The sequence below is a fragment of the Salarias fasciatus genome, chromosome 12, assembly GCF_902148845.1.
Source record: "Salarias fasciatus chromosome 12, fSalaFa1.1, whole genome shotgun sequence".
Classification (NCBI taxonomy): domain Eukaryota; kingdom Metazoa; phylum Chordata; class Actinopteri; order Blenniiformes; family Blenniidae; genus Salarias; species Salarias fasciatus.
Window position 1 is genome coordinate 30,143,249 of NC_043756.1, and position 25,241 is coordinate 30,168,489.

The 25,241-nt window shown below is 46.9% G+C and overlaps 2 protein-coding genes across 2 annotated transcripts; both read right to left on the reverse strand.

The window, feature by feature from the left end:
• Positions 1-29: 29 nt before the first annotated feature.
• On the reverse strand, positions 30-7,951 carry nelfb (negative elongation factor complex member B). Its single transcript, XM_030105600.1, has 13 exons — positions 7,562-7,951; positions 6,256-6,416; positions 5,127-5,226; positions 4,806-5,036; positions 4,538-4,723; positions 4,354-4,466; positions 4,173-4,275; positions 3,310-3,405; positions 3,082-3,224; positions 2,830-2,936; positions 2,614-2,755; positions 1,284-1,392; positions 30-333 (listed from the first exon to the last, which is right to left on the reverse strand). Exons 1-13 carry the CDS (start codon positions 7,661-7,663, stop codon positions 175-177), a joined length of 1,752 nt encoding a protein of 583 aa, XP_029961460.1. The 5' UTR covers positions 7,664-7,951; the 3' UTR covers positions 30-174.
• Positions 7,952-15,290: 7,339 nt separating this feature from the next.
• On the reverse strand, positions 15,291-24,859 carry LOC115398509 (ectonucleoside triphosphate diphosphohydrolase 2-like). Its single transcript, XM_030105317.1, has 9 exons — positions 24,684-24,859; positions 20,596-20,713; positions 19,362-19,512; positions 19,094-19,253; positions 18,468-18,695; positions 17,791-18,063; positions 16,128-16,247; positions 15,850-15,984; positions 15,291-15,634 (listed from the first exon to the last, which is right to left on the reverse strand). Exons 1-9 carry the CDS (start codon positions 24,798-24,800, stop codon positions 15,428-15,430), a joined length of 1,509 nt encoding a protein of 502 aa, XP_029961177.1. The 5' UTR covers positions 24,801-24,859; the 3' UTR covers positions 15,291-15,427.
• Between the last annotated feature and the right edge of the window lie 382 nt (positions 24,860-25,241).

Below are 25,241 nucleotides of genomic sequence, written 5' to 3' on the forward strand. Positions count from 1 at the left end.
TAAAAATAAATGATGAAACAAGTGTGGAAATAGTCATTTATTTACAAGGTCCTGGCAGTTCTGACACACAGTTACATAAGAAAATACTCTCTGGACGACAACAAACTCGGCTATCAGCTACAACATCGTCTGGAAACAACGGAGATGTTCTGGGGAGGGGGGGGGTGGGGCTCCTCAGAGGGGCGTGGTGGGGGTGGAGGCGGTGGTGGGCACGGTGACCGGGTGCAGCCCCAGGTCCAGGGAGGGGGCTTCGTCTGGAGGTGGGGGGCTCTTCTTCAGGGCCTCCAGCTTCTCGCTCAGCTGGGTGTAGAGCTCCTTCAGCGGCTCGCTGCACTGTGGGGGCACAGGGGTCGCACACGGGGGGGTCACACACTCTCGCCACCTCTCTCAACGCAACACACACAAGCAGGAGAACCTGCAGCGGCCACGACACTCAAGACAGCTAAAATTCACGTGGTGCATGAACACGACTCCGTCCCGCTCCTCTTTTAGAAGAAGAGTCACGGCAGAATCTACAAACACTGTAAAAGAGATTTACACAACGTTTCAAGTGAAAACGCATCGTTTCAGCGTTTTGGTTCAGAAAAGTTTCACATTTACGAGCCAGTGTTTTGAAAGCAATGTCCATTTACATGTTCTTGTATAAATACAAACAACAGCACCAACTTGTGGAACAACGCGCCAACTACATCTTTTTTCGGTGTGTAAAACGTGAACTAAGTTGTTGCGTGTGAAAAATTTGATTCAGTGAAAATGAGTTTTTGAGTATTGTTAAGTTGTATCAGTTTAAAGGAGTCATATTATGCAAAATTCACTTTAAAAAGGCGTCTTTACAGTCATATTGCCTCCCAGAGCCTCTGTATGATCCCCCAGAAGTGAAAAATTCAGTCACCTCCATCAATTGCGCACTCCACTTTTAAGAAAATATACACTCAAACACGCGATTCTGAAATCTTCCTCTTCCTGACGTCAGAAAGAGGAACACCCCCCGCCCCCCACCCCGGAAGAGGATCCAGCCTTTGGGGGGCCCCCGGATAGGTGGTTATAGTAGTATGTGTTGCCGTAGCCTCATTAAGACATTCAAATTTGAAAATTGTCTTTTTCCTCCTTGTCTCTCTACACCACATTTTTGAAAGTGAAACTGAAACCTAAGCTGAAACGGTTGAGGAGACATGCCTCTGACTGTGCCCCCCAAATGATGGAACGCAGGAGCTGCTTGAATGCTTCCACCGGAAAGACATCCGGTTCAGTCTCTGATATTTCAATGTGTGAACGGTTCCCACCTGTTTGGGGGGTTCGAGGGTCTTCATCAAGGTTTCCATGTAGGACGGCAGCACTTTGTGGTGGAGGTGCACCAGCATCCGGAGGGCGTGTCTGTGGACGTTCTCTTTACTGAAGGAAAAAAAAAAGAAAGATGGAAAACAGTCAGGAAACATCATCGAGACGTGAAATGTAGAAACAGATGTCAGGTCAGCTCCGTCGCAGCTTCCAGCATCGGCTCAGACGTCTGCTTCACTGACTGTGGAAGAAATAATGAGGTCTGTCCAACAACTTGTTACTTTTTTTTTTAACTCATACTTTTCTTTTTCACACTTAAAATTTAGTCGTTTAATTCTGTGGCGCATGGCTACTTTTTTTAACATCACATTTATTACAGTTCAGCGAATCAGTGGTGACTGATAATATTGTTACTGTAAACATTTTACGACTGGAGGATCAGTCTGGGCCTCAGCTGACACTTCTGGTCAAATCAACGCTAAATGTGTTGATAAGAGCTCACGGTCACGATTGCATTGAGTTACACACAAAATATTAGTTATCACCAGTGTTACTGAAATTAAAGAACAGTTTACTCAATAACATTTTCAAGCGAAAACAGAAAACTTTTGTTGGGTTCTGGGCGTCCGTTATAATCGGCAACGGGGCTCAGAGGCACTGAAAACTCTGTCAAAACGCCTGTGCTCCGTCTCCATGGAAACAGAGGGAAAAGGCAACTTTTTGAAAATGTGTCTCTGTGGTGACTTTTTGAAAAGGCTGTGAGTCTGTGGCTGTTTATAGTGTATTGCCTTCAGCATCAACTCACCATGGGTCCCAGCATTTCTGTTGTTTTCATGGAAACAACATCCTTTTGAAAACATTGTCCCGTAAATGCAAAAACACAAAGTATACATTTTCACTTGAAACACTGTTGTGGGAAAAAAAAAGTTGCATTCCTGTAACCATAGCTACATATGCTCATTTTTCACAATATGTACATTGTGTAAGTTATTATCACCAGAATAAGTCTGACAGGTTGTGCAGTCCGATCACTATAATAATAAAACATTAAGTGCCTTTAACACAAATTTAGGGACATTTTCCAACAACCTGAGCTACAAAAGATGTTGAATTGTAATAATGTTTATTAAAACAACAGCAAATACAAAAGAAATACAAATTCGGTGTTTTATATGTTTAAATGATTTAATATCTTTTATAACAGCAACCTGCAGGAATCTGTGTGTAACGTGTTGTCCTCAATATCAGCACGACCAGTTTCTTCTCCTCTATGTACGTGATGAAGTGTAAAGACTGAAAACGCTCGTCATAAACGAGTTTCCTCATTTCCCCCACCTGGAGAACGACGTGAGGAGGAAGCCGTCGAAGACCACGGAGCAGAACTCTTCGGAGCCGAACTCGTCTGAGAGCAGCGTGAGGTGACCCGTCAGCAGGTGCAGGAAGATGTCCCCGAACGCCATGTCGTTGTAGGTTTCAACTGAAGGGGTCAACAGATCAGACCCTCTGACCTTGCAGTGCGTCGGGGTTTTGGGGGAGAGGATGTGGACTCACCGAGCGCCGGCAGTAACCTCTGCAGGGCGTTCTTGTTCCTCAGTTTGGCAATGTGGAGAACGTAGTACAGCCCCATCTCACAGGCCACCCGGTTCTCCTGCAGGTACCTGACAGCCAAACAGGAAGTGGAAAAGATGACCTGGAGTCCCATGAATGATTATTGATTTCAACCAGAAAGAAAAACCCCGTTCACTCCAACTGAAGAACATCCTCCAGGTGGTGAGAAAGTGAGGCCAGCCAGGTGGGACTCACCTGTTGAAGGCCTCCGGCAGCGTGGTGGGGTAGGCCAGCGGCACCTTCTCCTCATTGGGGAGCTTCAGCTCCACGGTGAAGGTGTGGTCGTCCACCACCACGGACATCATGGCGGGCAGGAAGCGCGTCACCACCTCCAGATCCTGAAGGTGCCGCAACAAAAACACTTCAAAACATCTTCCTCTTCATCTTCATCGTGGAGCTGCGCAGATCCAGCTGAGAACGCACCAGACGAGGCTCTTTGAAGACCTGGCTGTCGATCATGTCCCAGGCGCCCTGGCCCAGAGACAGCATCCTCAGCAGCAGCATCAGGTCCGGACTGTCCTGCTCCACACACACACACACACACACACACCGCCGTGGTCACACTCTAAACAAACCCCCAGAAGCTCCGGCTCCTCAGACTCTGCTGAGGATCGGACCGCTCGCTCCCTCTCTGGGTTCTCATGATAGACAGAATCATTGTTTTTATCTATCGAGCTGAGTTGGAGAAACTTACTGGAAAACGGAAGCAGGAAAATGTGATGACTGAACATTGGAGAAGTGGAAGGGTAACAGAAGTTTTACTTCTTCCTGACTCTTTTCAGATATGTTTAGCTAGATATCGGTCTTAAATCAGGTTATATCTTTACAGTGGAAAGATATGTATAGCTAAATAGGTGTGTGTACTTCAGTTCAGATTATTCATTTCTGTAGATTTCTATATATTTGTGTGTTAGTAGAGATATGAACTGCATATACAGATTTCCTTCCTTTTCAATGCTTCTGTATTTTGTGTGTTTCATCCTGTCTAATGAATTATTTTTTTAAAATGTAAAAATAAAAACCTGGACATTTCAGGAGATTTATCAGATAAAAGACAGAAAAAGGATTTAACTAGAAATAGTTTCCATTGATGCTGCTGTTCTCATGAATTCTTCATGACAGATGCGACATGTTTTCAGACAGTGAGTCTGAATGTCAGGAAGCACATGTTGTCTTATTTTAGCGTTTGGAGGGAAGTGATGTCGGTGAGTGAAGCTGTTGCATAAGCGTCGTTGCGTCAGACGACCATAGGACGGTCTGGAGTCTGGTTCGCTCTGCACTCTCACCCGCGGCAGAGCGTCCTGACTCAGCAGCTCCTGCAGGTTCCTCATGATGCTCAGCACCAGCGTGTTGCAGGCGAACGGGTCGCACAGGATCATGGAGAGGTCCCTGAAGGCACACAGCCATGAGTTAATGTGTTCATCACGGCTGTTAACCCTCCTCCTCCTCCTCCTCCTGGAGTGTTACCCCAGCACTTGCTCCTGCCCCTTCTTCACGCCGTCCAGGAAGCCCTGCAGCTCTCGGGCTCGCTTCCCGTCCACGAACTTCTCGCGGATGCAGGCGTCCAGGCACCAGGTGAACTGCGGAGGAACCAGGGAGCGTGAGGGCCGGCTGGGCTCCGGTTCTCCCCCGGGGGCCGTCCGGGCCTCACCTTGTGGCAGGGGTCGACGGAGCAGATCTCGCTGATGTCCAGGTCGTGCAGCGACATGAGCAGCTCGGCTCGCAGCGTGCAGTAGTGGACGTTCCGCGTCCGCAGGAAGAGCGTGCGCAGGAACTGCAGCACCATGTCGTACAGCTTCACGTTCTTCCCGATCATCTGGGTCAGCTTCAGGACCACCTGAGAGACACGTTATCGCTGGAATCATCCTCTGAACCAACGGCGAAAGGTGAGAGGAATTTCCTTGAGGCTCTCTTCTCACCTCGCCCTGCCGCCGTGTTTTGGGAGAGGGGCTGAAGAAGTTGTGCAAAATGGAGAGGTCGCTGCTGAAGAGCGCCGCCTCCTTCTCCACGATGTACTGCTTGAGCAGCGGGGACACCTCGTCCCCGAACAGCGCCTGGTTGTCCTGCCAGATCTGCCGCTTCACCTCCACGGCGCACACCTTGTACAGCTCCTTGTCGGCCATCACCATCTTCAGCTTCTTCTCTGGAACCTGTGGAGACTCGTCACCTTAAAGCACACACTCCGCCGGCTGCAGCCGCGGTGGCACACACTCCGCCCGCTGCAGGTGGTTCTCACTCACCTTGGGTAGATGCTTGAGCACCTGCATGACCACGGGTTGAATTGAAGGCATTTTAACCAGCGGAAAGCTTTTCTCCAGCAGCTCCTCCAGCTTCTTGTATCTGTGAACAGACACAAAGAGAAACACTTTCACAATGACGGACTTTTTTTTTTAGGCCAAATGCACAGATCCATACATGGCGCGCGCACGTGTGTGTGCGTGTGTGTGTGTGTGTAAGTAAAATGTAATCAGTATTCAGATCTGGAGAAAGGCAGAAGTCTTTCAGGTGTTGATCTATTAGGGGCTTCAGCATTGAGACAGTTGAGAAAGCACTAACGGGTGAAAACCAAATTTGGACTCTTTCTAAAAACGAACGGCATTTTTGAGCTTTTATTTTCTCCAGCTGAGTCTAAGAGGAAGAGCAGGATCCTCAATCAAACCAACATCTGCTCTGCAGACTGCGATATGATACGGTTTGATGCCATTTTCATGGATATGGGCCTGGTCTGTTCCATCCAGAGGAGAATGAGGGAAACTAATAATCACATAGTTCATCTTGTGGAAATCAATACACCCTGAAAGCATGAAATTCTTCTCAACACACTTGATTTCATCAGCGGTAACATCTTGGAGAACAGTGTGCATAACGTCTAGTGGGGTTTAACTGATGATATTAAAGTGAGGAAATCAGGATTGAGTCCAACAGGTTTCTATAAATTCACACATGAGGAGAATGGCAAATATACAGATTAATGATAGTCCCAATAAAAGAAATTAGCCGTGTTCTATTAATGTCACGTTTTCACCGCGACGGACAATTAAAAAAGTAATTCTGGTGACTGATTTTGACTGACTAAAGCAGCCAAAACTGAAGTACTGAAACATGAAGGAAAGCATCATGTAGGCCGTTTTCCCCTTGACGTTTCAGTACTTCAACTACCTTTTTAAAAGCTGGGCAAAATGTGACACATTTTTTTGTTGTAATCAAGTTTTTACTTCTCAACAGGGCAATAACTCGACAGCACACGAAATTGTACAATATGCATTGTGTAATTTACACTTAGGAGTTGTTTATTAGTCTGTTCTATGATGTGTCGGGTTTTCCTGATGTTATCCGTGACTGGAGATGGAAGAAGTCCCGCCGACTCACCTGTCGTCGTCCTTCCCCTCTGCGATGGTGGCCACGCGCTCCATCAGCTTGTCCCGCAGCTCGTCGAACACCGACTGGTGGAACTCCAGCCGTGGCGTCCCGTGGAGGTCGAGGAAGGGCAGAGCGGACTGCAGGGTCGGCAGCAGGATGCCATTTTCCATCTGCACGCATGAAAAAACACACAGTTACATTAAATTACTGGATGCAAACAGTAAGGCAGTGTGTTCGGAGCTTCTGAGAAGAAGAGGCAGAGAAAAGCTGTCAACCAAGAAGCTCTGGACAACTTTTCATTTCCTGACATTTTGTGCTTTTGTTACTGGTTTTTAGACCTGAAACCATTTATTTTGAACTCTCTTGTTTACATTTACATTCAATACTTACTTTTCCATGACTGATCAAATTGTTCTTGGTCAATAGTGCTGTGTTGTGCTTCTACTCTCAATCCATTTCCATGCATATAATAGTGAAAATGAAGCCTTCTATATTTTAATATGCAATATCTGATTTTTATTCTGACTCGTTTGACGTTTTAACATCGTAAACCATTACATTCTACCAGCTTCTACATTATACCATTATATTCTCTGTGGGGAAATGTTGTGAAAGAATTTCCCTCTGGTATTATTGAAGTATACTGTAGACTATTCAATTAACAAGCACAGTTACGTAAAGGTAGATTAATTATAAATAATAAGAAAAATAACAACAATAAGATTTGTGTGAAATAAGAAAGAAAAAAAATCATGCAAGTGTGAGATTTAAGTCACGTGTTGTCCACGACTTTTTTTTTTTATTATTATGGTCACAAATGGTGTAACAGTTACAGTAATCAAGATAACGGTAATTATGGAGCAGGAGGTTCCTGAGTCGAACCCCGCAGCGGACACAGTTGCCCGCTTCATATAACTGAGAAAAATATTTGTCATACCTAAACGTTTTTAACACTAAAACATTTGTCAAATTGTAGACAGCAGGCAAAAGCAACAATATATGTTAACAATATTACAATCATTCCGATAATTAAACAGGTGACAGAGTTTCACACTATATCTTACTGAGAAGGATACTTCAATCAGAAATAAGTGTTTTGATACACAAAGCGTTGCGAGTCAAGTCGTGGATGTGAAGCAATTTCCAATGAGTGAAAGGTGTGTCGATATTTCCCCCTCCAGCTTCTCCAACCTGCAGGTAAGACAGACGATGAACAAGCCCCGGAGGTGTTTACATTGACCTGTGGATTACTGGGTGATGCGGCCTCGATGAAGAACCTTGTTCGCACTGAAACGTGGTGTTTGCAGGTGGTTACCTGAAACTGGTCGATAGCTTTGAGCGGCTCCGTGCAGTTTGTCAGAGTTTCTTTCAGATCTTCTCCGTTGGAGATTCCGAGCTCCGGCAGGCCCGCAAACATCGCGGCTCCGCTTCCAGCATGCACTAAAAACACACACCTGAGCACGAGTGAGCAGAGGAATCAGAATGATTAGGATGCCCGCCTGCAGAGCGGAGAACAGCCAAACATTACGCACCACTTCCGGTACGGTCCGGGACTGGTCTAGCACCGGCTGAAACAAGTAGCCGGAGCAAACGTTCCGGGACATGCCTGCGCGGGAGCGTAAACGTGCTCGTTTATTTAAGACTTGAATGACTTAAATTTTAAGTGCAAGTGACTGGTTAGAGATGGAAAACGTGATCTGTGATTCATCTAATACAGATAATTTTATGTTAGATGTAACAATGTCATAAAGCAACCCCTCCCCCCCCCACTGTATCACACTTATTTCTAAATACTGTAAACCCATCTCTTCCCCCTCTCTCTCGATCAGCAGTCAGAATATCAGCTATGATTCAAAATTGCCGACTTGCACAAAAACACAATTTTTTTACTAAATAACTATATTGAATTCTGTCTAACAGAATGTCAATTTTGCAATATTTTGCAAAAGGAGCTGAAAAGTGAAGATCCAGTTTTTTTTCCAAGCTCCCTGTGGCCCCAAAAGTGAAGGAATTTCACTTGAAATCACTCTATGATATTAGCTCTTCTGATGTAATTTTGATTCCACCAGCTCTTTCTGTAATGAGGGGTTTTTTTTTTTGTTTGTTTGTTTTTTTACTGTCAACTTCACAATGCTTTTTGGGTAGACCAGCGTTGCTGTTTGGTTTTCAAATTTTACAGCCGTTCTGACATCAAAGAACATGTTTTACTTGATCGGTCTGAATGATTTTGCCATTGACATAATTTTAATTAGTCGAAAATTCTGTTACGGGTGGGGTCGGAGGCTCAGGCGCAGACGACACGGGAGAACAGATGGCGGGCAAAAAATGGATTTATTTTAACAAAGGTGAGCCCAGAAGCAGAGCCGGACCAAGCTGGGTCCGGGATGACTCTCGGCAATTCTCAGTCCAAGGTGAGATCCGAGTCCGGAGGAACTAGGAGCAGGCAGGCGGCAGGAGCGGCAGGCGGAGCGGATCCCCAGACTGCGAGCAGAGGGAAAAAAAGGTGAATTCACAGATCACGAGAGCAGGTAGAAGCAGGCACGTCTAACACACTGTAGCAGAGGTTAAGATCCAGCGCCGATTCCAGCCAAGGACGCCACTTAAATAGGGACGAGAGCAGCTGACCCTCATCTGGCTGATGAGCTGGAACCACGCCTCCGAAAACCCGCTCCAGTGCCGCCCACCTGAAAAACAAAACAAACGGCCTCCCTATGAGGAGGCCGGGGGGCTGGCCATGACAGTACCCCCCCTCCTACGTGTGCCTCCAGGCACACGCACCAATCGCCCAGGATGGCGGCGATGAAACTCCCGGACGAGACTGGGGTCCATAATGCGGCCCCGGGGAACCCAGGAACGCTCCTCAGGTCCGTAACCCTCCCAGTCCACCAGGTACTGAACCCCTCGACCCCGGCGGCGCACATCCAGAAGCCGCCGCACCGTATAAACCAGGCCGCCATCCAACATCCTGGGCGGAGGCGGGGCACGGACAGGGGGGACCAGGTCACTCTCGGCCACAGGCTTGATCTGAGAGACGTGGAAAGTGGGGTGGATGCGCATGGACGAGGGAAGCTTGAGACGCACCGCGCAGGGATTGATGATCCTCTCCACTTCGAACGGTCCCACAAAGCGAGGAGCCAGCTTCCGAGATTCAACCCGAAGGGGCAGGTCCTTGGCCCTCAACCAGACCTTCTGTCCAGGGGAATAGGTGGGGGCGGCAGTCCGCTTGCGGTTGGCCTGCTGCTCCATTCTGTGGGAAGACCTGAGCAGGGCGGTCCGCGCCCTCTTCCAGACCCGTTCACATCTCCTCATCGCAGCTTGAACGGAAGGAACGGCCAACTCCTGTTCCTGGGATGGGAACAGAGGGGGCTGGTACCCCAGGGAGCACTGAAACGGGGACAAGCCTGAGGAGGAGCTAACCAGCGAGTTATGCGCGTATTCCACCCACGGCAGGTGAGTGCTCCAGGCCGCAGGATCCTCCGCAGAAACACACCGGAGCAGGGCCTCCATCTCCTGATTTAGGCGCTCCGTCTGACCATTAGACTGGGGATGGAAACCAGAAGACAGGCTCACCTTGGCTCCCAACGCCGAACAAAATGCCCTCCAAACCTCCGATGTGAACTGTGGTCCTCGGTCGGACACGATATCCACAGGGATGCCATGAACGCGGAACACTTCAGTGACGAGCAGGTCTGCTGTCTCCTTGGCCGATGGCAACTTACAGAGGGCGACAAAGTGGGCAGCCTTGGAAAACCTGTCCACAATAGAGAGGATTGCGGTTTTACCGTTGGAGGGAGGCAGGCCAGTGACGAAGTCCAGTGCAATATGGGACCACGGCCGACTGGGCACTGGCAAGGGTTGAAGGAGGCCAGAACAGGGCCGAGTGGATGTCTTATTCCGGGCGCAGACAACGCAGGCCGCCACAAACTCCCGCGTGTCCTTGTCCATCGATGGCCACCAAAACCTCTGTCGTAGAACTCCCAATGTGCGGGTGACTCCAGGGTGGCAGAAAAGCTGGGAAGAGTGTCCCCACTGCAGGACCTGAGAGCGGACAGAGCTGGGCACAAACAGGCAGTTAGCGGGGCCGTTACCTGGACCTGGCTCGTGCTGTTGAGCCTGTTGCACTAGGGATTCCACCTCCCATGTGAGAGATCCGACAGTGCAGGACTGGGGAAGGATGGAACCTGGTTCTGATGGGGAGTCCTCGGTGGCAAACTGGCGTGACAGAGCATCTGGCTTGATGTTACGCGACCCCGGGCGGTAGGTCAAGGTGAAGTTGAAACGCCCAAAAAACAGAGTCCAACGGGCCTGACGGGAGTTCAGACGTTTAGCAGAGCGCACATACTCGAGGTTCTTGTGATCAGTCCACACTATGAATGGCTGCTCAGCTCCCTCCAGCCAGTGCCTCCACTCCTCCAACGCCAGCTTGACCGCCAGAAGCTCTCGGTTGCCGATGTCATAATTGCGTTCTGCTGGTGAGAGGCGGCGAGAAAAAAAGGCACAGGGGTGCAGCTTGTTGTCCGAGGTAGGGCGTTGGGACAGAATGGCTCCCACACCGGTTTCCGAGGCGTCTACCTCCACCACAAACTGGAGACTGGGATCAGGCTGAATTAGTATGGGAGCTGTAGTGAAGCGAACCTTGAGTTCCTGGAAGGCCTTCGCGGCCTCTGGGGACCAAACAAACGGACGAGTGGTGGACGTGAGAGCAGTGAGGGGTGCGGCCACCTTACTGTAGTTCCTGATGAACCGGCGGTAGAAGTTGGCAAAACCCAGGAACCGTTGAAGCTGCTTCCGATTCTCCGGCTCAGGCCACTCCTGTACCGCCGCCAGCTTAGCTGGATCCATGCGAGTCTCTCCCTGTGAGATGATGAAACCCAAGAAGGACACAGTGGACTGATGGAACTCACACTTCTCGGCCTTCACATACAGGTGGTTCTTCAGGAGTCTCTCCAGGACCAGACGGACATGCTGGATGTGTTCCTCAGTACTGCGGGAGTAGATCAGGACATCGTCAAGGTACACAAAAACGAAGCGGTCAATGAAGTCTCGGAGCACATCATTCATGAGGTTCTGAAAAACCGCAGGAGCGTTAGTGAGTCCAAATGGCATAACCAAGTACTCAAAATGGCCCAGCGGAGTGTTGAACGCGGTCTTCCACTCATCCCCCTCACGAATGCGGACCAGGTGATAGGCGTTGCGGAGATCCAGTTTCGTGAACACCGTGGCGCCGTGCAGGGGAAGGAAGGCCGAGCTAAGCAAGGGCAGCGGGTAGCGGTTCTTTACGGTGATGTCATTTAGACCTCTGAAATCAATGCAGGGTCTCAGAGAGCCGTCCTTCTTGCCGACGAAGAAAAACCCCGCTGCCACCGGAGAAGAAGAGGGACGAATGGTTCCAGCCGCCAGGGACTCCTGAATGTAGGTCTCCATGGCGGCGCGCTCAGGCCGGGTCAAATTGTACAACCGGCTGCGGGGCAATGTGGCTCCTGGAAGCAGATCGATGGGACAGTCGTAAGGTCGGTGTGGCGGCAGAGAGAGGGCCTTGCTCTTACTGAACACTTGGACCAGGTCGTGGTACGCCTCAGGGACTGCTGACAGATCTACCGGTTCTGGCGGGGAGGACTGCAGAGAGACATGTGGAGTGAGTGCAGAACGTAAACAGTTACTTAAACAAAATGGGCTCCAGGAATCAATCTCCTCCTTAATCCAGTCAATGCGGGGGTTGTGTTTACGCAGCCACGGGAAACCCAGCACCAGCGGGGGCTGCGAGTGGTCAATGAGATGGAAGGTCAGAGTCTCATGATGATTTCCAGAGAGCACCAAATCCACCGGACAGGTCTTGTGGCTGACCTGAGCCAGATGGAGCCCATTTAGCGACCTCACAGCTAGCTCAGACTCCAGCGGAACACAGGGAATGTCCAGCTGGCGAGCTAGCTGGATGTCCATGAAACTTTCCTCTGCACCTGAATCCACCAGAGCAGCAACAGGAACAGACTGGGTGAGATAACAGAGAGTGCCGGTTACCTGAAATCGTTGAGGGGTCTTGATGGAAGTTCGGCTCACCCGCAGCCCCGCATCTACAGGGGAGCCTGATCTTTTAGCGGCCGCTTGGGGCACTCGGCGACATAATGTCCAGTGCCGCCGCAGTAGAGACAGGCGTTCGCGGCCCGGCGCTGCCTCCTCCTCTCCTGCGAGGAGAGCTGGACCCGGCCGATCTGCATGGGCTCTGGCTCCGAAGCCGAGACCGACGCCCCCGTTCCCGCTGGCTGATTCAGCGCAGAAACTACGGAAGCCGGGACGCGGCTCGCTCGCACCCGACGGCGTTCTCTGATGCGGTTGTCCATGCTGGTGCACAAAAAAATCAAGCTGTCCAAATCGGGAGGTCGCTCTCGGGTGGCCAGTTCGTCCTGCAAGTCCTCCTGCAGGCCCCGTAAGAACGCGCACTGGAGAGCGCTGCTGTTCCATCCGCTCCCCGCGGCTAGAGTCCGGAACTCGATGGCGTACTCGGCCACACTGCGGCTTCCTTGGCGGATAATCATGAGCCTGTCCCCCGCGTCTCTGCCCTTCACCGGGTGGTCAAAATTCCTCTTCATCTCCTCCGTGAAGGCTTGATAAGTCCGACAAGCCGGCGACTGATTCTCCCACAATGCCGTTCCCCACGCCCTTGCCGGGCCGGAGAGGAGCCCGATTAGGTAAGCGACGCGGGACCGGTCGGAGGGATAAGATAGCGGCTGCAGCTCAAACACGAGAGAAACCTGCGTGAGGAAGGCCTGGCAGGAACCAAGGTCTCCAGCGTACCGCTCAGGTGTGGGCGCATTCGGCTCCCGGAATGGAGCCATCATCTGCGGAGCCGGAGCCGGGACCGGGGCGGGGGGAGGAGCCACCGCGGAGACCGCTGATGAGGCAGCCAGGTGTTCGGCGATCCCAGCAACCTGCTCGGACAAACGGGAGACCTGGCCAAACATTGTTCCCAGGACCTTGTCGTGTTCGGCCAGCTTCTTCGCCACAGACTGCGGAGCCGAAGGTACCTGGTCTCTCCCGGGGTTGCCGTCTGCTGAGCTCATCTTGGCTGGATCTTACTGTTACGGGTGGGGTCGGAGGCTCAGGCGCAGACGACACGGGAGAACAGATGGCGGGCAAAAAATGGATTTATTTTAACAAAGGTGAGCCCAGAAGCAGAGCCGGACCAAGCTGGGTCCGGGATGACTCTCGGCAATTCTCAGTCCAAGGTGAGATCCGAGTCCGGAGGAACTAGGAGCAGGCAGGCGGCAGGAGCGGCAGGCGGAGCGGATCCCCAGACTGCGAGCAGAGGGAAAAAAAGGTGAATTCACAGATCACGAGAGCAGGTAGAAGCAGGCACGTCTAACACACTGTAGCAGAGGTTAAGATCCAGCGCCGATTCCAGCCAAGGACGCCACTTAAATAGGGACGAGAGCAGCTGACCCTCATCTGGCTGATGAGCTGGAACCACGCCTCCGAAAACCCGCTCCAGTGCCGCCCACCTGAAAAACAAAACAAACGGCCTCCCTATGAGGAGGCCGGGGGGCTGGCCATGACAAATTCCATAACTGTAAAAATACAGTTGTAAAAAGACAACCACATTTTCACTCTTTTCATAAAGAGCTGTGTCACTTCATTTCATATTTGAAATGGAGAAAATAATGCTGTAAAACTTATACTGTCAGAGAGAACCTTGACCTTACAAAGAAACCCTATTCCTGTAGTTGTTCTATAAACTTGTCTTTTGGGCTGCTTCCATGTAGTCTTGAAGAAAATGAAAAACAATGTTACTGTGTGACAGATGTCTTTATTTTTGTAAAACAAAACAACAAACAAGCAAACAAACAAACAAGAAAAAAACAACATCAGCAACCAATTAAATATAAGAGTGAGAAGGTACAGGTGTAGTCCTTCGGACTGGCCTCAGATCCTGGTCTGTGTGAGAGTAAGACATATTTTGTTTGAACATTTGGTTTTGACCCGCATGACTTCCTGTCATTGGACTGAAGGTTTTGTCTCCTTCTGTTGCAACAAGTCATGTTTTTAGAAAATATCAAGAATATAAAGTATCAATATTTATTTATTCATTTATTTTTAGAGGGGTGAAAGCGGAAATTTTTCAACAAAGAAATGATCCTAGTGAAGTGCACATAGCTGATGAAGTGAAGTATAATAAAGTATTTATACGGCTGCATTTTGCCGAATTTGCCAGGCTGGCACAAAAAACTCTGATCAATGTTTGTACTTCATAAACACACATTCCACATCAATTCTTACAATAAAACATCTTTTCAGTGTTTGTGGTATGAATGTCTTATTACATTTGGGAAATAGGTGCAATGAACTGAACCTGTGTGGTGTTTGCATGTTCTCACTGTGGCTTTTATGAGCTGTATTGTAAATACTTATGACTCCTTGTCTTTGGGAAAAAAACAGGTATCAAGTTGGTCGACTAGAGGAAGGGGGATCCTACAGTCCAGGGGGCTATAGCTGACCCATCTTATTTATACACCTTCAGACCTTAATTAATGCATTATGTGTCTTTTATTGGTCCTTATGTAGTTTTAGATGACAGGCGCCTTAAATTGTATATTTGGGTGATGAGCTGTGATTTTAAGAACAGTGTGGTTGAACATCATGATTTGTACTTATGATATTTATGGTTTAAAGTAACGGCAACAGCAGACTCTCATCTTTACAGCCAGGCCCAGACAATGAAGCTATAAGATGTGAAAACAACCCTGAAATGATCCGATCTAAGATGATCTGCTCATATATTGTCCTAATTTTATCTCTCAGAAGGCATATGAGACTTCAATGTCACAGATTTATTCTGGTGATTACTCTGCTGAGAAACGTCTCCGCAGATCAGAGGTTCACAGCCGAGGGCTCGTTCGGACGTAGTCATCATGTTTTCTGCGTCTCCTCTCGTGCCGAGCAGCCTCTGAAACACGTGTGTGCTGTTTCTGTCACACAGCAGAGAAACGAGGAGTAAGATGCTAATGCGGTGGCTGGAGAACGGCGCAGGCCAACAAAATGAAACTGGGACGTCTAAAAAAAGAGGACAAGGTTTATTCTTTGGTTTCATTTTATACATATGAACATGCGATTCTGCAGGAGGAAGCTGAGAGTTGCTGATATGATTTTCCCATGTTTGGACGAAGGCGGGCACGCTTTAGGATGCTTCCTACACCAGGTCTTGGTTAGTTCTCGCCTTTCTGTATATCACCAGTATGTATCCCAGTGCGAAGATGAGGAGGAGGATGAAGAGGGTGAGGATGCCGGCCCACGGCCCCGAGGGCATGGCCTTCATCAGCCCCAGCCTCTCTGCCGGCACCAGGTTGCTCTGACTCAGCATGTAACCCAGAGCCCAGCCGACAGACGCTCCTCCGGCCTGCACACAAACAAGAGGACGCTTTCAGGAAACACACTTCGTCCAAGGAAAAGCCAGAGGTAGCGTTCCGGCTTGTAAAACTGATTCATCCAGAATCAAGCTGTTAACATCAGAGCTTCCTGAGTCTAGATAACATTAAGGTAATTATATTTCACCCATCATAGCTCCATAACCGGACACCCAATACTGTTAGCATGCTGTACTATTAGAATCACCTTCTTCTGAAACGAGATGGTGGGAAAGGAAACCTCGTCGAAGTCGTAACCCTGCGTCAGGAGAACCTGCACGAAGTTGGAGACGGCGCAGACGCTCTTCATGTACCTCTCTTCCTGTTTCGTCTTCTCCACCATCTGTTTGGAAATACACAAAGCCAAACGTCTACATTCTTCAGTCGGTACCTCGCCCACCATCACTGTTTAACAGTCAACACTTCAGAAGCGTGGGGCTGTTTTGGGCCACGGGTCTCAGGTTTGACACCCCCGCCTGAGCGTACCTCGGCCATGTTCATTCCGCAGACGAGCCGCACCGCCTTGGCCGTCTGGTTGGGGGACGTGATGGGGATGCTGGTGAGGCGGGTGAGGTAGCTGTAGGTGAAGTAGAATGCAGAGAAAGCCTGCAGAGGAGACGAAGCTTCGGTCAGAACAAGGAGCCTGAGACGGCTGTGAGCTACATGTGAGAAAATACATGTAACAAGGTAATGATCCAACGTGCTACTGATTAATGTAAAATAACTCTAATTCATGTGGTGCAAAAATGCAACAAATGTTTAATTTTGTCTGAGAAACAGAAAAAAGGATGAATACATTTTACAGTAATGCTAATCATTTGCTTAATAAACGTCACAAAAGAATCAATAAATTAAACAAATGAGGTTAAATTATAAAAAAAAAATACATTTTATATTTTAAATCGTTCTCATGTCAAAAACAAATAAATAAGTAAATAAATCAATAAAATGAATGAGGTACAATGACAAAAACAAAATATTATCAAACTGTGTTCTTCTTCATCTTCCAGTAAAGATGTAACAACTTAATAAATGTGTATGAACAAATTCACAACTATGAAAAAATAACTACATTAACAAAAAGTGATGAAACAAATATTGTCAAAAGAAATTGTGGTTTTATCCACTTCATTTAATCTTGACGCAATTTCAGTACAATTGAATAGTTTGTTAAAGTTTTTTTTTCTATTTAAAGTTTTGCTATTACCACATTCTCGTCCTTTTTATTGCCTTATTCTAGAATTTAACTGATACATAAGGTACTTTGCCTAAACTTGCGAGGAATTTGTTTCATAAAGTTGGAGGTTGTCTTCACCTGCTGGAGTTGCTGACTCCAGCAGGTGAAGACAACCACTTTCTATCTTTCTTTCCTTCAGAGAGATTTAACTGGACGGATGGTCGTCCGTCTGTCTGAACCTCAGCTGTACGCTGATACGTATCACTTTCACTTATACAGATAGAAGCAGCGGCTGTTTGCCTTTCCTGACATCTCTGGCAGACTTCAGACTGTAGAACAGCATCTCTCCTCTCAGGCATCAGCTCTAACAAGATAATGTCCACTGTGATTATCACAAGAGTCTACAGGTGGAGCAGAGAGGCTAAATCCCTAAAGTGAAAGTAAAATTCCAAAATCAAGTTAAACCAAGTACCCTATTTCCTCTGCCATAATCCATACCTTTTGTTGCTTGACAGGTTATACGACTTAGAATAAGAGAAAACTAATATATCAAATTAAAATGGACTGTTCCATGAGTGACCACTAGATGTCACTGTATGACAACAGAAAACTGCTACAGTCCCACAGACTGTTAATGACGAACTGAACTGTCTCCACCTCTCTATGTTCTTGACTTAAGCACTGAAACCAGCAAATGTAGAACATAATGTTTTCAGATCACTGCAAAAGGCAAAGTTTCAATTTAACATTTAATCCTTCCAATGTAACAAAACCACCAGGGAAATTCAAAATATAAAGAGTTACTCATCTCTAAAATTCTAAAAAGTGTCTAATTCTGCAGGTTAGAACCCAGCTGTGAAGCCTAAAAAGGAAATATCTGAGATGTTTTCATGTTTCTTTGTATTGATATCCTCACATCCTCTGATGTCTTCTACCGAGCCATGACTGCACTGGAGCTGCTCGCCGTCTCACCATGAAGCTTCCTTTCACTCTGGGCTGGAAGACTCCATCGAAGGAGCACTTGCTGTAGTTGCAATTGCTGAAGGAGAACATGGTCCTCACGTCGGCCAGACACCAGTCATAATCTCCCATCCCCACCACCGTCACGTTCATGTGAGGGTCAAACTTGGCCGGCCGGTAGTTCTTGGTACACGGAGAGTTAAAGACGTCCTCCCCCAGCTTGATGGTGGTGTTGAACTGTCGTGGGTAGCAGGGGTGAAGTACGTAGGACCTCACGCCCTGAGTCTGAGAGCGGCAAAAGAAGAAGAGAAACACTGTTCTGGTTAGCAATGCAAGATGCCTTTTGGTAGCATCTTTGATTGATGTCTGTCCAACATGGCTCCTGTGTTGAATGGTTGTGTAGACCGGTATGCGGGGGGGGGGGGGGGATTAACCAGGAGTGAGTGCAGTCTTAACAAGTTATACTTAAAAACATTTTAAGTTAGAGTCCTGAACGTACATATGTGTCCTGATGAGACAATAAATATCAGCTGAGACCAAAGATTATCAGGAAACGCTCCATTAACTCCCACTGATATGCTGATGATGTTTCGCTCCTGCACTGCTGAGTCAAGAAGCTAAGCCTCACATTTTCAGGCAACACAATTTCAATGATTTCCACCAAAAGTTCAGAGACTTTCCGGGCTTACCTTGATGAGATGAGCCATGAGTTTTCTCAGAAACTGGTCCTGGCCGTAGCACAGGAAGCTCTGTGTGTACAGTTTGTAGGTTTTCCCGTAAAGCTTCAGCTCCATCAGGTTGCTCTTGTCCTCAACTGTCTCTGGAGTTTCGAACGTGATCTGAGTGGAGGCTCCACCTAAATCCAGCGCACCGATCGTCTCTTTGCCAGAATTCAGCCACTGGCCAATGAAGCCATACTGAGGGGCAAGAAAAGATCAGCAATGAAGGAAAATCCAATGTCGGGACTGAGATGATATTCATCCAATTCAGAACAAAGTTTACACAGAGAAAAAAAAAACATCTGAGACTTTCAGAGGTACTGGAGAGCTAATTTCTTTCTTGTAGGAGCCACCATTCATGCACTCAGACACCAGAGTTTCCATGCTAAGTGTTGGCACACCTGTGGGAATCCCCGGAGCTTCAGTCACTTGACTAAAGACACTTGTATACTTGTATCAGACACTTGGAGATTAAGAGATGGGAGACTCTGCTTGACCAACTGAGCAACATCCACCTGTATTTTATTTAAAGATTTTAGCATCATGTCCTGAAATGTGCATGAGATGAAAGAAAAGAGAATTGCAGAGCTGCTCACCTTGACAAAGTTTTCCAGGAGGTAGTTGACGGTGACCCAGCCGTACGCCCCCTCCGCCTGCCCGCTCAGGATCACCGCCTCTTTAAAGTGGAAGGGGTAGGAGCGCAGCTTGGTCTCCACTTCCTTCAGCACCCGCTGGGCCTCCGTGGAGTTAACGATGCTGTCAAAAGACCGCAGGAGTTAATCAAGACACGGTTGGAGCTGCTTCACGTTGATGATTAATGAGTGCTGCTGTAATGTGAAGAGACGGAGGAGAAGGTTTACGGACTCCAGCAGCCTCATGCCGGCCGTGGCGCCCAGGCACAGCGGCGTCTGCCTCTGCCTGGGTTTGGGGATCTTGTTCAGGGCTTGCTGCATGCAGGCCTCCAGACTCTTCGCCGCACCTCCCCGTTTGCCCGCGTAGCTGGAGATCCCTCCACCTGGGAGGAGAGAGAAAGGTGAGATCTGCCTCGATGGGAACTCAGCCTGACCTCCTCGTTCGGGAATCTCTAAGGAAACTCTGCAAACAAACTGAAGCCAGAAGGAGGAAGAAGTGCCAGTGACTCAGGTGGTACGAACTGTCTGCTGAGGAACTGTGGCCTTGCACAATCCACAGCGCTTCTGCCAATGATTATTGATATTCAGAGAGGAAGTGAAAGTGACACTGTCCTCAACAGCAGGGCAGTCCGAGGCTAAAAGTCATCCACTTTCAGAGGTATTTATAGATGAAGTTCTGGTTTAATCATTGAACTTCATATGTGAGTGCAAATTTTTCAATAGAGTCGATCACCATCTTAAACAGGACTCTCCAGATATAGGGCTCATAATTTCACAGTTATTTGGACATTTTATAACATTTAGCACCAGACGGTTTTATTAAAATGTACTTCATGTTGAGAGATTGTAGTCAGTTCCCATGGTAACTGTTAATTTTTGTGAAAACAGAAAAATTTCCATCAGTTGCACTCTGTATCACAACAAAGAAAATCTTTAAAGTTTAAATTTTAAGGTTATTATGGCACTGTTTAACCGGTAAAGCACACTCAAGATGAACCTGGTCTGTATGTGGCCACTGAAATGTGTCTGATCTGATCTGAAACATGTGATTTGATACACCTGGAAATACAATAGAAGCTCAGATTTCACAGTGTCTTTCATCTTCAAAGCTTCTGCGTGACGAGAACCTCCAAAAGCTCCAGTACTTTCGTGTCTTTCTTTAACACCCAGTCATCAGCTTCATTTCTCCAATGAAAAAAAATGTGTACTTCCGAAACAACTTTATTACTTTTGTTTTTGTTAGTTATTTTCCATATAACAAATATCTGATGGTGATTTTTTCTTCTCAAATCAGTCTTGGATACATCAAAAATTATCCAAATATTGACTTGCATTAATGCTTTTCCAGTTTTTGTGAAGCGTCAGATTTAATATTTTACCACATTCTAAAGTAGTTTCAAGAAAAAACCGTCACAAAAAGTTCCATTAAACCACATTTATTAGCAGAATCAAGCCAGGAGGCTCACCTTTGACGTGACACTCGTCGTGCTGCGTGACGATGCCGGTGCCGTTCTGCTTGTCGGCCGGCCACTTGTAGATGTACATGGAGGTGTGGGACGAGCCCGCATCCAGGACGATCCCGTACTGAAAGAAATGACACATTCAGCGTCCAGGGAGATCCAGAGGACGCACAAGCAGGGTCATTTTGGCCATCCAGTTAAGACAAATAAGTGTGAATGTGACATTATGGACACAAATGGAGTTGGAGTGCTTTGGACGCTGTTTTCAAGAAGTTGCATTTTCACTGATCCCGAACACCATTCTCGAGTAAATGCAACAAAGCACAACAAATGTTTTATGTTTTCATTTGAAAATGTTGCATTTGTCTTCACAAATATGTTATATTGGGGAAATGTTCTAGAAAAGTGGGAATAGATTATGCTAATAGATTAACGTACAAGGTGCAATATGAATCTCCAAAGTCTGATTACGATTGTCTTGGCTATGGTTGTGGAAATGTGCTTGAAAAAAGTAAAAGCCAGATCATCAGACGTGCTGCTGTTAACACGTCAGGGACGTTTTCTCAGCTGGCCCACCGCGACTTCAGTTTGTAGAGTTTATTTAGAAGATTATTTCTGTTGGACCACACTGTCTCACCTGCTCTGCGCCTCGCCAACAGGGTGTGTCCAGGGCATTTTGCAATTTTCATGCACGGTGCAGTCTACCGCATCCATGCCTGCATCCCTCCAGTTATGATGATGCACATCTATGAAAAACTGTCTGTCTTGTTCCTTGTCAGACCACTCACTCATTACTGACTTGATTGTATGCATATGTGTGTGTGTATAGATTACTTATTGATTAAATATGAAGCACACAAAGAACACACAAACACTTTGGAAGCCTGCATGTGAGGTTTTAGTGAAGTGTGTGCACTGCGCCCGTCAGACACATGACCAATAGTCCAGATGCACTCCCAGCGAGCTTTCAGCTCACCTTGCACTCAGAGTTTTAGCATGAAATTGTCAATGCGCCAAGCTGAATCTTCCGACACTTCACCCTGGGACGTGGCTCCACCCATCTTGGTGCAAGCTGAGCGGACCAGTCAGCTTTTTTGGCTTTGCGCGATGTTGCGCCTGTTGAAATGACCACTGCGTGGCCCTTCACCATCCTGCGCTCCGCAGCAAAAATAGAGTCCGGCATGTTCAATAACTTCCTCCTGCATGGTCAATTCATGTCAAAACCCGCATTCAGACGCTGCATTTTGCATGTTTAGTTTCATCCTTAGTTTCTGACACACCAGTGAGGGTTTTAATTATGAAACTCTGACTTTGGTGTGGCGGCTGTAACCACAGATGCTGTGCAGATCTGTTCCACTTTGCTGACATGCAACTTGTGACATTAACAGGATGTCTGACGGTGTGGGAGGTGGCACACTGCAACCCTCTGTGTGTGTGTGTGTGTGTGTGTGTGTGTGTGTGTGTGTGTGTGTGTGTGTGTGTGTGTGTGTGTGTGTTGGGGGCGGGTAAGAAAAGCTGTCACCGTCTTTGTGGTATTTCTTGTATATTGTATAAGGCTATAGAGGTGTTTCTCGGAAGTTACAGAAAGTGACACATTCTGACAGAGAAATTTAAGACAGGAGATTCACACAGACAATGTTTGAAGGCCGGCAACTCCTGAGAAAAAATAAAAACAAAATCAAAAAACTATAAATCAAATTTATCGCAAAAGTTAATCACAAAGAAAGTTACTTATGATGGATCTTACAAATACTGAGTAGTATTTCGGGTTACTTTTAGTCTTGAACTATATTATCTTCATTACTTGTGAAATGTATGCGACTTTTTGCTCCACTATGAATTTAATACAAAAAACATACTATATGCAATGCATACAAATGACAAATACAGTTCATTTGTGATGCAATGTATTAGAAAACTCTTGCTTAATTTTGTTTTAGCATATTTTTTTTAAACATTTTTACTTGTTCTAGACTTGTCAAAGCATTCATATGATACAGTAACACAAACAAATAAATAATTGTAAATAAATAATAATTGTAAATAAATCTATAAAAACATGTAATTCTATTTTTAGGAATATACATTTACACAAAATTAATCAATACAAAGCACACACTCATGTAGAAATAAATAGTTAGGTACATTCAAATACAAAACACAAATATCTAGTTTAAAGTATGTCATTTTACTCATAATAGTAATATACGGTATTTCTCTTGAAATCACAAGCTGTGACTTACAAATCCATAATTTGAATTAATACTTTAAATCTGCTTATTTGTAGCTAATAAATTCTGCATTGTTTGTTAATTTGTTAACAATCAAGTAATTTTTATGCACTTTACGTGCTATAATGAAGGTGTTATGTACAGCTAAATTAGATCAAATGCGTCAATGATACTTTTTAATGCAGGGTATTTAGTAGAAACTACAGCACTTTGACTCGAATTTGTGAAAATGTCCACGTCCTGCTGCAAAGCTTTGATTGAATCCAATCTTTTGTGTACTTTCAAGTCCTTTCATGCAAACAGTGTGTCGGTGAACAAAAGGAAGAGCTCAAGAGCAGCGAGGATCCAAGAAAGTAAAACCACAATTTGTTTGATGTGACTCTTTCTCTCACACACACTGTTCAGTCTCTGAGGCTGCGAGTCGGCTGACGGCGCCACCGCAGTGAGGCCTGCCATGGCCCGACGCACAGGGACGGGGTTCAGAGGCTGGAGGGCGGAGTGAGGCCAACAGCTCGGCCCTGAACACCTCTGAGACCAAAGAACTGCTCTCTGACTTCAGAAACAGGAAACCCGGCGTGTCTGCGACCCGCACGCATCAGTGGGAGGGCGTGGAGAGAATGGCCTGCTTCAGGTTCCTGGGCGTGCACAATGATGCGCACCGCCGATGGAGCTCTGACAGCTGGAGGGAGTCGAGATGGCCCGACTTTTTAGAATCCTCAGAGGGATCAATCTTTAAGACGAACCTGCCGTTGTTTTATCGTATTGCCTCTGGTTCTGTACTGTGACAAACAGGAAAGCTACAGAGGGTCATTAACACCACCCTCCTCCCCTTCCTGGAGGGCCTCTTCAATACCTGCTGCCTCAGGAGGACTGGCAGTGTCCTGCCAGACCACACCCACACACACACACACACACACACACGCCCAGTCTCGTATTTCTATCCTCGTGGGGACCGTCCATTGACTCCCATTCATGTCTAGCCCCTAACCCTGACCCTTACCCTAACCCTAACCCACACCACAACAAAGCCTAACCCTAAAGAAATGTTTTTGCACTTTTACTTTTTTCAGTAACAACAACATGGTCAAGAAAACACTGTTTCTCCTACTTAGGACCGGAAAAAGGTCCCCACAAGGCACGTCGTTCCACGTTTTGCTATCCTTGTGGGGACATTTGGCCCCAACAAGGATAGAAATACGAGAACACACACACACACACACACACACACACACACACACACACACACACACGCACCCTGGACACAGTGTGTTTGAGCTGCCTCCCTCTGGCAGGAGATTCAGGAGGAGCTGAAGTCATGAACAGACTCAGGGACAGTTTTTATGATCAAGCGAAAGTCTCTCTCAATGTACACTGAGCTCCTTTTGCTGCTACTGAGTCACTTTACTGCTGCTTTTACTCTATTTTCAGTTTTATGTGTAATTGTTTTTCTTTTGTTTTGCATATTAAGCTCATATTTTTATTGTTATTCCTTATCATACAAACCATCCTCTTATTTTAAATGTAGTAAAGACAACTTTGGACATTTGAGCCATTGTTATAATAAGATTTGCCAATAATCTGTGAGGTTATTATGATCAGGAGTAGCATAAAAAAGCCTGTCCGTCATTATCCTTGCATTCATTTTAAATTGTCATGCAGAATGTGTCTTTTTCCAGTGTAACTTCATTCTACAATAAATTGCACGAGAAAATAAGATAATTTCCTCTGCATTCAGAAAAAGACTGAACAAGCCTTTCAAACAAGCATGGTGTTCTTCTTCCCCATCAAGAACCGCTGCGCTTCTGTTTCACAATGGACTCGCGTCTGAATCCACTTCTAATAGTAAGAATTGCGCGTAATTACCATGTTGTCCGGAGCCGTCTTCATCTCTCGGGCTGGAAGAACCACCAGCAGAATCCCCACGACGGCCAGCACGAGCAGCACCGCGGGGGGGAGGACGTGGGAGAGCCGGACAGCCATGACGGACCCGAGGACGGCATGAGGGCGCACGGTGCGCGCGGGACCGTTAAATAGAGCCGGACTGCAGGGGGGATTGGTCTCGGCGAGTGACGCACCGTGCGTGTGGTGAAGTGCCCCGTTTCCTCTTTAGCTGCACGCGCGCACACAAACACGCGTGCGCGCAAAAAAAGATCATGAAGGAATTGAGTCATTACTATCTTTACATTAGAGACACCAAAAAACTTAGTGTAGTTAGTTATGTAATAGAATGGACCTTTTCAACATTTAAAGTTCTGCGGTTTGCAAACTAAATGAACTCCAGAGGTGATAAAAGACTCAAAGCTTACTCTCATAGTGCAAATAGAACAAAATACAACACTAAAATTGTACAAAATGATGAAGAATAATGCCATACATAGCGACACAATGGCACAGAATAGAGACATTCTGCTGTTATGAACC